Here is a 14,378-nt window from a genome sequence, read left to right as displayed (position 1 = left end):
AAGTATAGTCCTCTTTAGTGAGTTCCACCAGACAAGGGCTTCGTAAAACAAGAAAGGCTTAAATCTGGTTTCATAGAGCTAATGAGTTACTTTGGACGAGAGACCCCACCTTTTTTCCGATAGCTCCCCTACATCAGTACAAGGCAAGCGACGCATTTCTTACCCTTTTCTCAATGTTAATCTTCCACAACAGCTTCCTATCGAGGATCAAGCCTAAGTACTTGACCCGCGAGCCTCAGCCGAACAACCACACTCGAAGGGAGGGCCACCACTGGTATCCTGTACTTCCTGATAAACAAGACCAGTTCCGGCTTGCTGGAATTTACTGTGAGGCCGCCGTTGACAGCCCACTCAGTTACCTGGGTCAGGTAACCTTGTGCCAGATCAAAATGGATGTCTAGAAATGGTCCCTTAACCAAAAGTTTCACATCATCTACATAGGCAATCACCCGACAGCCATATTTTCCAGTTTCTCTAGAAGGTCGCTTACATCCGTAATCTAGAGCAGGGGAAAGAGAACACCACCCTTCGGAGTGCCCCTATTGACTCTGCGCTTAATGCAGGCGGTCATGAACGCAACACTGACTACCGTACACGGTTCTCACGTCGTTCGCATAAATAAGAGCCAACGAATTGCACGACACATTCAGCTGTGCAGATATGATGTCATCGGTCTCCGGCGACTTGAAGGATTTGAACGAATTTAACATGCAAAAGATCGGAGAAGTACAGGACCTGCAAAGAAGTACATTTGACTCTACTGCGAAAAAAGAAGTACTGTACTTCCGAAAGAAGTACGGTTGGTCATACATATGTATGTATTTACAAAGTATTAGGGAGGGTTTACAATGTCAGATAGAAGTTGAGAAGACTTTTGAGCGCTCGCGCCCTTAATAACATAAAATGTTTTCGACAAAATTCGAGTACACCAAAAATTTACTCCAAACCGTTGTATAACAAGTAATTTTTAAGCAAAAAAAAGGGACTTCAATTCTCATATAAAATTTTAAGAGTATCGTTAGTCTCTTCATGATCCAATTATCGCATCTAAACCATCGTACCACCTCTGAGGAACCTCCTTCCCTTTAAAAAAGAATAACGTGCATTAAAAAAAAGCATCCGACGAATTGATAACCTCCTCCTTTTTTGGAAGTCGGTTAAAAAGAAGAAATGTAAAACCTATTACCATCCTCAATTAAAAGCACGAATTGTAAGCCCTGCTTTGAATATTCATGTACATAGTAAGTACATACATATGTACAGCTTTGCGCACTGAATATTGAAAATGCTATAACACCATGCGACAGTAAATTTTACACACACAAAATTTTATATATTCGCGAAACCATGGGCCAAATATAGTAAAACTGTGTATTTAGTTTTTCTCTCTGACGTCAGGATTTTTATTAAAGGACTTTGAAATTTGAAAAATACAAAAAATTATTTTAAAAATTCAGTGCAATGCTGTGTGCCTATTAAATTAAAGAGAAAATTCTGTAAAATTAAGGCTGATCAAATTTTTAGGTATATAAGGACGATAAAGTATTGAAAATGTTCTTTTAACATTTTATCCTTGAATATCCTTAAAATTTTACAATAATTATTTTCGAAAAAAATACATATATGTTAAGGAATAATATGCAATCGACCACATCCTCGAATTTCCTCCTTCTAACTTCATTTGCTTAAAAAAATAAATCTAATTAAAAGGGCATTTTCAATACCCACTCGTCGTTGGGAACCAAAAAATTCTAATTTTGTTTTTTAATTCTACAGAATTTTTTCTTTCATTTTGGTTTTTCTACGTTGGAATGAATTTTTTTAATAATTTTTGGAGTTAATCATATCTTTGAAAATGCAACGCCTTTTAAAAAAAATCCCGACACCTGAGAAAAAGACTAAAAACGCAGTTTTACTATATTTGTCCCACAGTTTCGAGAGTATATTGATTGTTTTATGTGTTTCAAATTTTTTTTTGTTTTTGTTGCGTGGTGTAATTAATTGATTAGTTGACAGGCGGCATTACATACATATGAACAAATGTATACTTATACATATCGCACGAGGAACATATTCAAAATTTAAATTTTTTGGGAAAACGCAATCAAAGTTTTATCAATTCATACAGTTGGTGTACAAAAATACAGATGGAAAGACATACATATCTTCACCATATTTGGAAAGTTTGGTATCTGGTAGACCGAACATATTCTACATATCAAGCATATTAATCACAAAATGAAATCTCCAAAAATATAAACTTTGAGTTACATTTCTTAATTATAAAACGTGCGATATACATATAATAAATAATAGCCGTCATCGATTCGCCACTTCGTTGCTTGCTATGTTTGAGTTCCGGTCGCTTACCGAAAAATTTTGCATGTGAAAGCAACAACAAAGTTAGCTAGCACGGATAGACAATAGCAAGTTTGGTTGTACCTCATTGAGTTCGTTCGTTTCGTCACTTGCTAACTGATGGCGAATCAATGACGGCTAATACTAGTCAAAATTCCATAAGTTTCAAAAAATACATCTTTTGCTCTCGTGATTACCTTAATCTCCCACAAAGTGCACAATGGTTCACTCATGTACATCGTGACCAAGCTCCGAAAATAAAAATGTTGGAAAATGCTAAAACAAATATTTTTAATGTCAAAAACAATTTCAGTCCTTTATTTAATTTTAAATCTTAACTAGTATCCAGTTCTCAAGAAAAAAAATTTTATATAAAACCGCTCCAAAACAAATAAAAATTTCTATCACAAATTCTTAAACCGATATTTTTTTAATACAATTTTTAAATTATTATTAGTTTCGGTTTTTAGTCAAATCACTGTACTAAAGACGCTTCTCCTCCGCATTACTAAATAATTCATAGCCGCAGTTGAACGAACGTATTGTGTTTGTGGATATTATTTTTTCCATTCCATTGAAAATTGAATAACGGTACCCCAGAAAATTTTCACCAGCAAAAAATTGAAAGTTTTTCGTAATTTAATTGGTCTCAGTTGACTCAGTCGTATTTTAACTGCAGTCGGTTTCTAGATGAAACAGTTGAAAAAATCTATTAAACCTCAACGCTTTCCAAAATTATAGAGATTATTGGAAGCAGAATCAAACTTTTAAACTAAAATTTTATGTTTGTTTTGCTGAAGGATATCTTCACTGTCTCATAATGCAATTTATTTTTTCTTTTAATTTTTGAAGTTTTAATAAATAATACCAAGTAACTGCTAAAAGCTGCAGAAAGTAATCTGGTCACACTGATCATAAACACATACAGACATGGCGCACAACCTTCAAAGGTGACACAACTCAAAATTATACGTTTGTCAAAAATGCAAAAAACTATTTCTCACATGCTAATCATACTTTACTTTTAGGTTTTTTTTTTTAACAAAATATGACAAAAATTTGCTCCAGCTTTTCCTAAAAGGTAAATAAAAGCTCTGTCTACTTTTTTAGCGCATAGTTTCAAAAATGCCAAATTTTGAATTGTGTCACTTTTGAAGATCGTGTGCGATATTTCTTTATATGTATGTATGCATGTAGGCACGTTAGAGTGTATGTAGATATGTATGTAAGAAGTACTTATGCACATTCGCAAAATATTGAAAACAAACCCCGTCTTTTCAGACAAAATGTTTATATTAATCAAAATACATATTTCGTTTTTCTCGCTTTAAAACCAGTATTTTGCAGAAAAAAGTTCCTTATTAAAAAAAAAAAAACAATTTTAGCTCTTAATTCTTACCAGAAACTCCAGCGCGAGAGAAAATTTACCGTTGTATATGGATTTTTTGGGCGTTCAATCTTTTTTCTAGTCCGGTTCATTATATGCTAGTATTCACTACTAGAATTGATTTACAGTTAGAATTAGTAATATTTTCACATTCACTTTAACGAGTTTCACTTCTTTCAGACGCCCGTGGAATTATTTTGCTTTGTTGTTGTAATATTTATTATATTGCAGTTATCACTTTCATTAATAGGAAAACAGGTCGACTGTTTCTTTTTTGATCAAATAATCGATAGTTGATATTGTGCCAATAATTGTGTCAGAATCAGGAAAAGCACCATTAATTAAGAATACATATCACAAATTGCTATTCAGGTATATGCATATATACGTCTGTACGTATGTTGGTATATTAGCGTACATATATGTATGTATGTATGTATATAGACAGATAGTACAAATAAACGTCCACTGTTCTTTATTATTTTTCTTTTTCGACTGCTTGTCTGTATGAAAAGCGTGAATAGATTTTCGACTCCTTTGTGTGCCCGTTCTGTCAGGCCTGGCCCGAAGCTAACAAATAATTTTAGTAAAGCGCCAACAAAGCTCTACTAAACAACAGAGCGCAGCACGCGCACAAAGTGAACTGAAACTCGGCCTCTCTAGTTGGCCACTAAAAAGCGATGATTAAATTGTTCACACACTAGGCACATACAAAATATTTGTACACCATGGACCAGAGAACAAATTTTTGTTTGGAGAGCGTTCGCAAGAGTGCAAAAACCCCGATTTTCTTTATTCATTGTATTTTCTCTTAGTTTTGCGCTTATGCCCTACAAACATTTCTCTCAACTGGTAAGATTCTGTTGGGGTAGGTTCAGAACTGCCAGAAATTCTTAATGATTTCCCCACTGTTGGCAACTTGGTGGTTTTCGCAATAAATTTAATGCTTTTCTTTATACAAAACGCGAAAATTTTTGGTTTTGGTGTTGATGCCTGTATTGGTGGTATTTTTTAGTTTGTAAATCTTAAAAAAATGGAAGCAAAATTTTTGGCAATCGTATGTTTTGTAAGCAACTTTGCCATTTGCTAACAAAATATGTGCAGCACTTTCAATCACGCCAGAATAACGTTTGGCAGCTTTTTTGACACAAAAATATTAAAAAGGGAACTCAAATTTCTCATATTTCAGCTGTCAAGCGGCCAAAAGAAAAGTGCTTTACTTCATTTTTTATGTTTGCAACGCCGGACACTGCTGTAAATTGGAAAATAAGAACAAGAATATTAACGTCGCTTGGACGAAAATATGTGAATTTATAGAAAACAGAATAAATTCGACACTCGAGCAAGAAACATTCGGCCCTATTATAGTTGTCGACGCGACTCGATGTACTTTTCGCAAAAATACTGTGGTCAGAGTAGCTGGAGTTGGACTTAAGAGGGCTATGTTTGAATGAAAAAAAGACGCGAGGTCGACAACCATAATAGGGTAGCATTAAATGCTTCAATAAAATAAAAACTTGGTGCTTTCGAAATTTTTCTTGGGTTTTCCCACTTCACTAACAGCTGAAATCTTTTATAATTTTTATAAATAACTTCCAAAATAAAATATTTGGCGCTTACATTTTAGCTAAGTGTTTGGACGTGCTTTTGAGTGGGTGTTATGAGAAGCATGATCATGGCAGAAATACAGGATTTCCATTCCCTACCAGCAGAAAACAAAATTATTCGTGTAACGTAGGCGTTCAGGTAATTCTAAAGGCAATACACTTTTAAGCAACCGGCGCTAGTTTTGTTTCGTGTTATTTCTTCTCACCATTTAACACAATTTTCGAATAAAATTAATTTTTTCTGTTTGTGCATTTTTTTCTTTTTTCGGAATTTACAACGAAATGTCACTGATTTGGCCGCTTACATCAAATCACTTGCCAATCTTCGAAAAGTCATTGACTCCGCAAAACTTTCTCATGTAAAAACCAAGTAGATAATAGCAGTTGGTTTTACGGCTTAAATTGGCATATGTGTTGGATTCATAGCAGAAAAGGCAGCAAATCAAACAGAAGGCTCAGCGAGAAACTGTTTTTGAAGCACGAGTATTTATTTCGATATCTTCTCAAGACTTCGTTTGTAGATATAGAAAGAAAAGTATCGAGAATGTAATATTTGTGCATGCCGGTTCAATTCTTCAATTCATAATACATACATACTAACCATAAATCTTCTTTAAGTTCTATGTGAGTTAAATAAATTAACTGACCAAACCTTAGTTCTTTTGCTGGCTGGGTTGTGTATTAAGTTTTCTCTGCGATGGCATCGTGCAATAGCTGTGAGGATCAGTGAAATCTCTCTGAGTTGCCTATGGAAAAAGCAGCGGCCTGAAATTATTAATTACTCATACACTTTTAATTTGTTGTGAAATTCGTATTCTTTTCCCCCATTGAATTGTTTTTTGCATTCATTCTAAAAGCACTTACATATGTACATACATATAAGATAAGTGACTATATGTTGTATGTATGTTTGTTTGTGTACTTAATAAATGTGCAACTATAAATTAATTGCATTTCCAACTCTTTTCACGCAGCTAACGAATGGAAATCTTTTGTTTTATTTTGGGGTTGCCAGACGTACCACAGGGAGGTGCATTTTTTAAGGCTGAATATATGTACATATACATATATGTATGCGTACGTATATTTTTTATATACATACACACACTGGTGAGCAAAAGTGAGTGCATGATGAATTTTAATAATCTACAATGTTTTGCAAGTTAATTTTTGTGTTATTTTTTTTTATAAACATATTTTTCATGCTTTAACCAAAACCATATACACATACATCAATCTAACTTGCAAACTGAATACAAACTTTAGAAAAATTCAATAATTATTCATCAACTTGAACTTTGAATTTGAATTGCGCATTTTCTTCAAATTCATGTTTGTATGGAAAAAAGCCATCAGCAAAGAAAGTTTCAAAAATCTACGCGATTTTTAGCCGCCATGAGCCATCTAACTGCATATTCATGAATTCAGATTAAAAACTCCAAAATTTTGATAGAAATGTGTTGCATTTGTCTTGAGCTGGTATTAAGCTTAAAAGTTTAAATTAATTTTATGGGTTAAATCATGAAAAATATTTTTATAAAAAAAAACAAAAAAAATTTACTTGAAAAGCGGATATTTAAAAAATTCACCATGCACTCAGTGTAACTTTGTTGTGTTTAAATGATATTGAATTTTTATTTATGAACGGTTTTATTGCCCACAAGCGAATAAATACATTTTATGTTGAATACATTTAGTTTTATTTGTCCCACGAAAAATATCCCCTTTTTCTTTCTCAGCTGTACCCCACCCAAGTCCCCCAATTTGTTCTCATATGTACCCCTTTCGGAATTTTAGGTCTGGCAAACCTATTTTATTTGTTTCAAAAATTGCTGATATGAAACATATGTATGCGCAAAGTATGATAAGAATGCATGATTTTTTTTATGTGATTTGTATTCCTAAACAGTTTTTATGTTTGTAAAATTATTCCGTGATTTCAAACTACCAAAGTTTTTTGTTTTGTATGTAATGTGTATGATAATAATATGATGATAATTCGTCAGTTGAACTAAATGAACTGAATGAACTAAAGAACTAGTTCACTGAGGTGAGCGAACTACAGCTGAACCGTTCACTCAAAAGAACTAAAGTGTCCAACTCAGCGCATAGTATGTACGATCTCAAAGAACTTGAGTTATTGATCACAATCATTTAAACCCTTTTTTGTGACACCATTTACTTACGCTTTACCTACTATACATGTATGTATGTATATGTTATCGGCCAAACCCGATCTTCTACCTAGATCCAATATATCTGTCCAATGTGGAAACAAGTTGGACGCAACAATATTTTGGACTGCGTAACTATCTAGTTTAGCCCGGGCAAAACTAGTTTGTCCTAAGATCGGGTTGGGTCGGTAACATATATATGTATGCATGTATGTATGTAAATAGGTATGTATGTACATATGTATCCAAAGCATTAGCGTCAAGACTTACTGGTAAGACGAAACTTATGAGCTGGTAATAACTATGCGTAATCGATTTAAAGGTTCAAGTCAAGGCTTACGTCTTCCGACGCTGAATGTACATAAATATATAAATATCTACATATGTGAAGCTTATTAAGATCGAATTTAAAAGGCGAAATTTTAACATTTCTACATGCATACAGTGGGGAGCAGAAATGAGTACAATGTAGTTTTTCTTAAATATTTGCAAGGGTTTTAAAGTTCAAATCTTTTTTTATTTTTTAAGAAAACTATGGTTCATGCTTTAGCAAAGATCATATCAAATAAGCCGCAAAAAATATAATAACTCAAAGCAATTTGGCAGCTGCTTAAAACTTGCACTTTATTACAGCAAAATTTAATGGGCTACCAAAGTGTATACTCAAAAAAATTCTATGCTCGTTTGATTTATATGGTTTTTGATTAACGCATAAACCAGAATTTTATGGAAAAATAACAAAAAATTTTAACTTTAAAAACCTTGCAAATATTTAACAATAATGACCGTGTTCTTTTTTCTGCTCCCCACTGTATGTAATATTTGTAGTCGTTGGATTGACTATTCCGACAGCGGTGGAAATCAAGGCAAATCTATACAAGCTGGTGTTTCGGATCCGCCAATTTCACGGCGAATTTGTACATTTTATCAAAATGATGTGTTTCTTATAATTTTGCTTTGTACTGATTGTCAGCGTGTGTATCATTTGTTATTGTAATTTTCTGTTCTGTCAACGACACCTTGTATAAATTCGCCTTGGTGAAAATATTACGTACTTTGGGCAGAATTTCCTTCATATTTCGTTCTGAAAGAAGATGGCAAGGCGAATTTATACAAGGTGGTGTTGATGGCGAATTTAGATTTTCTGCGCTCTAGCAATGATGTTGGTAATAATCGCATTGTTACAAACAATCTTAATGGTCCCCGACTAAATTGCCATACATTGTAATTCACCTTGGAAGATGGCATAAGGCCAAACCGGTTCCTCTACAAACCAAACTTGACAAGAGATCATGATTCAATAATGAAAGGTTTTGTAAGAAAAACTTTCTCTCGCTCTAATTTTATCAATGACACTCCCACCCTACTCCTAAAAACAAAAACAGTGATATTTCTTTTCCAAATTTCTTTGCAAGTTTTAAGAACATTTTTAAATTGTTAGTAGTGAAATTTTTACTTTTTAAATTTGAAGAAATGTTTGTTCTGCATTCGCTGGCGCCAACAAGACAAAATGGGTGAGAATCGTTGGACTACAGAAATTCAATGTTAAGAGACGAAATTCCCTTAAATGCCGAAATGTATTTGTCGATATTCGTGGAGACCTCTTGATTCTGCCAAGTCGCTGTAAAGTAAAGCGTTCAATGAGCCAACGAAGGTATTTAGGTATTGTACTCCACGACACAATCCTGGTGTCTCCGAATGAGATTTTGACGCAATATAACATTGCCAAACCGCATCCATAGGCCCAATCGTCACACGACAGCTCGGTTTAGTCAATGGCGCGATGTAATTGCACACTTAAAAGGTGTACGCACGAGGCGAATGTTGGCTGGCGACCAACTTTATTGAAAGCGATTAGCTGAAAGTAGAATGCAAAGTTGAACAATACAAACGCCTTTTTATGGCGAATATTTTAATATTTTTTTATATTTTGATATTTTTAGTCATTCAAATTTTTTTTCGTGCAACCCGGCGGGAGTTGAACGCAAAAGTTGCCTGAAAAATCGCCTCGTGCGAAAGCCCCATTACGCCACTTCTCATTTGACGATGTAGATCACGTTCCCTATCTCAGTCGTTCAGTAGCTGCGTGCTCTGAGTTCGTCCGGCACCAATCGCCAACTGCGGCTGTGCAAGCCAGTGTTGAATATTTTCCCCAGAACATAAAAAGTGCGACATCAAAGAATTCGAAACAATCGAGCCATAACCGCGAAAGAAACGTAAGCTCCAAATTTTTTTATTTGCCGTTTTTTTGTTTAATAATATTGCATATTTTCCGCAAACAAATAGCTTCTTCATGTCCATCAACTGGCAAACAAATACAACAAAAAAAAAGCTGAAAGTGGACCATCCATTCTCGAGTTATGCGCCATCTGACGTACGCAAGTTTGGTATAAACATAGAAATATTTATTTTTAATAACAATAGGGGGTTATATTCGATGTAAATAAGCTTGTTTAAATTAAATAATTAAATCAAATTCGTTTTTGTTTTAAAATACCACCATTCACTATTATCCACACGTTTTTATAGAATTTAGCTCCCATTTTAGGAAGTGTGATTGAATTCTTCCCCTTTTTCTTCTGCTTCCAAAAACCATCCCTGTGGGTGGGAGTGCCAAATTTTAGAAAAAAGCTACTTACAAAACCTTTAATAATTGAATCATGACAAGAGATGACGAAAATTCGTATGCATACAGGGGCAAGCAAAAGTGAGAAAATATTTTTTTTATAAGTTTGAAATTTGGATTAACAAAAAAGTTTTTGTTATAGCTTGAGCAATATATTTTAAAAATTTACAGAAAATTTGTAACTTGGAAAATATTGGGAATATTAAAAAAAAAAACATTTGCTTTGTTTTTCATAAGCTTTAAACCAAATTTTTAATTCTGAAACTTCCGTGAAAGAGCAAATTTGGAACAGATGCACATATCGCACACGATCTTCGAAAGTGACACAACTCAAAATTTGGTATTTTTGAAACAATGCACTAAAAATGTAAACAGAGCTTTTATTTACCTTTCAGCAAAGGCTGTAGCACATCTTTATTATAATTTGTTGAAAAAACCTAAGGTAAAGTCTCCCTTGCCCATATGATTAGAATGTGTTACGAATAATTTTCTCTAGGATCATGAAAAAGTTCATTATTTACAAAAACTTTAATTTTATAGCGATGTTGTATATCGGGTTTTTCTAATTGATCCGAGGTATAACGCATCTACACAGACATTTCCACACAAAACTCGAATGTCTAGGCCTCCATTATTATTATTTACATATTTCAAAGCGCTTAAACCGTATTTGTGTCATAGGAGCGTTGTTGCGATAGACAATTTTTCGTCTGTTCTTTTCGATACCACCTTTTTGTTTGTTTACGAATGACATTAGCTCATGCTTGTCTATCTCCAACTTTTTGTTACATATATGCCGCTGATTTAAAAATATTCTCGAAGATATTGATAACCGTTGACATGATTGAATTTCAAATGGAGCTTGACGCCCTGCACTCTTGCTAACTAAAATCGCAACTTTCCCTCAATGCCAGCAAATGTTTTCATGTTACTTTTACGAAATCCACCATTTTTTTGTTTTGCCTCGTATCGTATCTTAAGCTGAGCTCTGTCACTTATCAAATAAATTAAGAATTTAAGTCTCATTTTTGAGACCAAACTTTCCAACATTGTGTTATGCTTGACTGCGTTAGACGGAATAGTGCTGAGTTCTGTAATCCGTATACCTTAAAATTTCTACCCACGCCGTTCGGGCGCTCCCTTTTGGAGTATATGCTACCTTTAAATGGCGTCCGTTCCATCAATTTAAAATAAATTGAATTGCGCGTATTTAAAAGGTTTTCCTTAAAAATATATAAAACAAATAAATAAATTAATTTTTAATTTATTCTGGTCGATGAAGGTAAATTTCGTTAACTTGATCTCCGAGCGGTATACATACATATAGTACGTGAGATAACATTTTCAACGATATATGGCATTTTCAAGTTAGGAAACAAATAAAATAGTTAATGAAACGCAATGTCGACAGTTATTAGCGCCTGGCTTTTTCGAAATTTTGTTTGACGACCAAATTCTTTCGAAGTATACTTTCAATCCCGATGAGAAGGGAGAAGTTTTAGTAAATACAATCGTTTTCGATAACCAGCCTTTTGTATGTATGTACGTGTGTATATCGTCATCTGAAATGCAAAAAGACGTAACGACATCGTTACTGAAATGGAAAAAGTCGTGACTAAATTTTTGTTTTTTTTTTTCATTAAATGATGTGTGTGAAATCGATCATATCAATCAAAAACTGAATTTTGACTTTTTTATTAGTTACGACTTTTTGAATTTCAGCGGCGATGTTTGTTACGTCTGTTTGCATTTCAGGTGGCGATATATTCATATATATGCAAGTACATACATACATATGTACATACCTACATACGTACATAATAATTATGTAGACTTAGGGTACGTTCACACAGAAAGCAGAGCTGAGCCGAGCGAAGCCGTTCGGAGTGGAGTGAGGTTTTCAAATTGCTGTAGCTATATGAAAGTGTTCATACATTGCAAAGCATTGCAGTTTTTGATTTTGAATTTTCTATTTAATTTTTCGCTTCTGGAAACAAGTAATCGAAATATTCAAATAAAAACGAATTTTACAACTTATTATTTGGATAAAATTGAGCAAATATTTTTGCCGCTTTTTATTAATGGGAAATTTTGTGGTATCTTTGCAGCCGAGTCCAAGAGAAAAGCTCCGCTTCTCTTCGTTCAGTGTGAACACCAGCAGCTTCGCTTTGTTCCGCCTTGCTTCGGTCGGCGACGCTCGGCTTTCTGTGTGAACGCACCCTTATAAATGTGCTCCCAATTTTAATTTGTTCATTTATTCTCTGATGGAACATCTTTTATCCCTACATAATATTTGCGTATGTATGTATGAATGTTTGTATGTGTGAAGAAAGTNACAACTTATTATTTGGATAAAATTGAGCAAATATTTTTGCCGCTTTTTATTAATGGGAAATTTTGTGGTATCTTTGCAGCCGAGTCCAAGAGAAAAGCTCCGCTTCTCTTCGTTCAGTGTGAACACCAGCAGCTTCGCTTTGTTCCGCCTTGCTTCAATCGGCGATNTCCAAGAGAAAAGCTCCGCTTCTCTTCGTTCAGTGTGAACACCAGCAGCTTCGCTTTGTTCCGCCTTGCTTCGGTCGGCGACGCTCGGCTTTCTGTGTGAACGCACCCTTATAAATGTGCTCCCAATTTTAATTTGTTCATTTATTCTCTGATGGAACATCTTTTATCCCTACATAATATTTGCGTATGTATGTATGAATGTTTGTATGTGTGAAGAAAGTTACAATTGTTTTAAACAATACTGTGAAAACAATGTAATGAATTTCATCAAGTCTTGAAACGAACGCTTGAGAACGNGTTTGTATGTGTGAAGAAAGTTACAATTGTTTTAAACAATACTGTGAAAACAATGTAATGAATTTCATCAGGTCTTGAAACGAACGCTTGAGAACGTACATACATATTTACATACATATATTCTTACATACGGATACAAGTGCTGTGCGCTGATAACGGACAAATGATTGTTGTTTTATAACCAACAGTTATTATGTATGTATGTATGTATCAGAGATGTTGCGAATATTTGCATTCGCATTCGTTATGCGAATGATTCGCATCATTTTACATATTCGCATTCGACATTCGCATTCGCTTCAAATGATATGAATGTTTTGCGAATGCGAATGTGTACAGGGGCATAGAATCCACTGTAATATTGTTGAAATGTCTCTAAGTCTGTCTAACCAGGGTTCGGACAATAACCGGTTTTAAGCTTCAGGCGCTAAACGTTTAAGCAAACTAATGGGCCTTCAACAAGTACTGCTAAAAGTCTTATAAGCAACCTAGAAATAATTTTAGAGTCCTCCAGTGAAAGCGAAGGCTCGGATGTAGAATCGGGATACATTAGAAAATGTGAAATTAAATCTCGGTGAAAATCCTCTCGATTGGTGGAAAACTAAACCAAAGCTACTTTTTTTTGAAATATAATACATATGCCCCTTTAGAACTTTGACTACTAGATTAAAACACTGCACCATGGTCTGGCAGTTACTATTTGCTGGCCAAAAGTCATCTTTTCGAGTATCGATAAATCGATTTTTTTTGTACCTTCACTAAACTGATTCTCCAGAGTGAAAAAGTACATACTCATTATTTTCTTAAAGAGTTTTCCCATTGAGATATCAGCTGTTAAAGTTGACATTTCTACTAAAAATTTAAAAATTTATTTCTTTCGTAGTCAGTATTCTTTTATGAGTCTTCGAGTGAGAAATATACTTCAAAAAAGAGAATGGAAATTAATATTTGTGTGATTAACAAAAAAGAAAACTAACATATAGCTTGCTAAATAAAATAAAACTAATTTTCAAAATGCACTCTAATTTGGCTTATAATATTCCACTTGAAGTAGAGCTATAAAAAATTGGATTAATTTGGCGGTATTCAAGCTTTGGGGGCAATAAAAATGCTCAATTTTGTTGCACTTTTTTGCATTGTTTGAATTTTATTATTGGTTTTGGACACCTTATATATGTCTTTGGCGAAGCAGAAAAAATTGTAAAATTTGGTAGCCATATGGAATCCGCCAAAAGCCCCCAAACACCTTTACTTCAACATAGATTGATTAAATGAATAATTCTGATAAAAATAAAATATTTCACAAAAACAGGGTTGGAATTTTTAAGTTCTTGCCCGTATTTTGTTTGTAAGTCAGTGTAATAGTGGCATTGTGCTACTATCATAGTCAACTTATGTACAATAGTCGAAAAAATTATAGCCGCACC

General features: G+C 34.0%; 1 protein-coding gene across 1 annotated transcript in view; it reads right to left on the bottom strand.

The window, feature by feature from the left end:
• The window catches only part of rdog (red dog mine), a 19,725-nt gene extending 15,331 nt beyond the window's left edge, over positions 1-4,394 (bottom strand). The window contains exon 1 of the mRNA XM_017616961.1: positions 3,758-4,394. Coding sequence (XP_017472450.1) covers positions 3,758-3,837 — 80 coding nt within the window. The 5' untranslated portion in view covers positions 3,838-4,394. The remainder of the gene's footprint in view (positions 1-3,757) is intronic.
• Between the last annotated feature and the right edge of the window lie 9,984 nt (positions 4,395-14,378).

Source organism: Rhagoletis zephyria, unplaced genomic scaffold (genome assembly GCF_001687245.7).
Source record: "Rhagoletis zephyria isolate East Lansing unplaced genomic scaffold, Rhagoletis_zephyria_1.1 Rzeph_scaffold_01309, whole genome shotgun sequence".
In the NCBI taxonomy this organism is placed as follows: Eukaryota; Metazoa; Arthropoda; class Insecta; order Diptera; family Tephritidae; genus Rhagoletis; species Rhagoletis zephyria.
The sequence above is the reverse complement of the archived record's forward strand: the minus strand, read 5'-3'. Positions and strand labels throughout refer to the sequence as shown.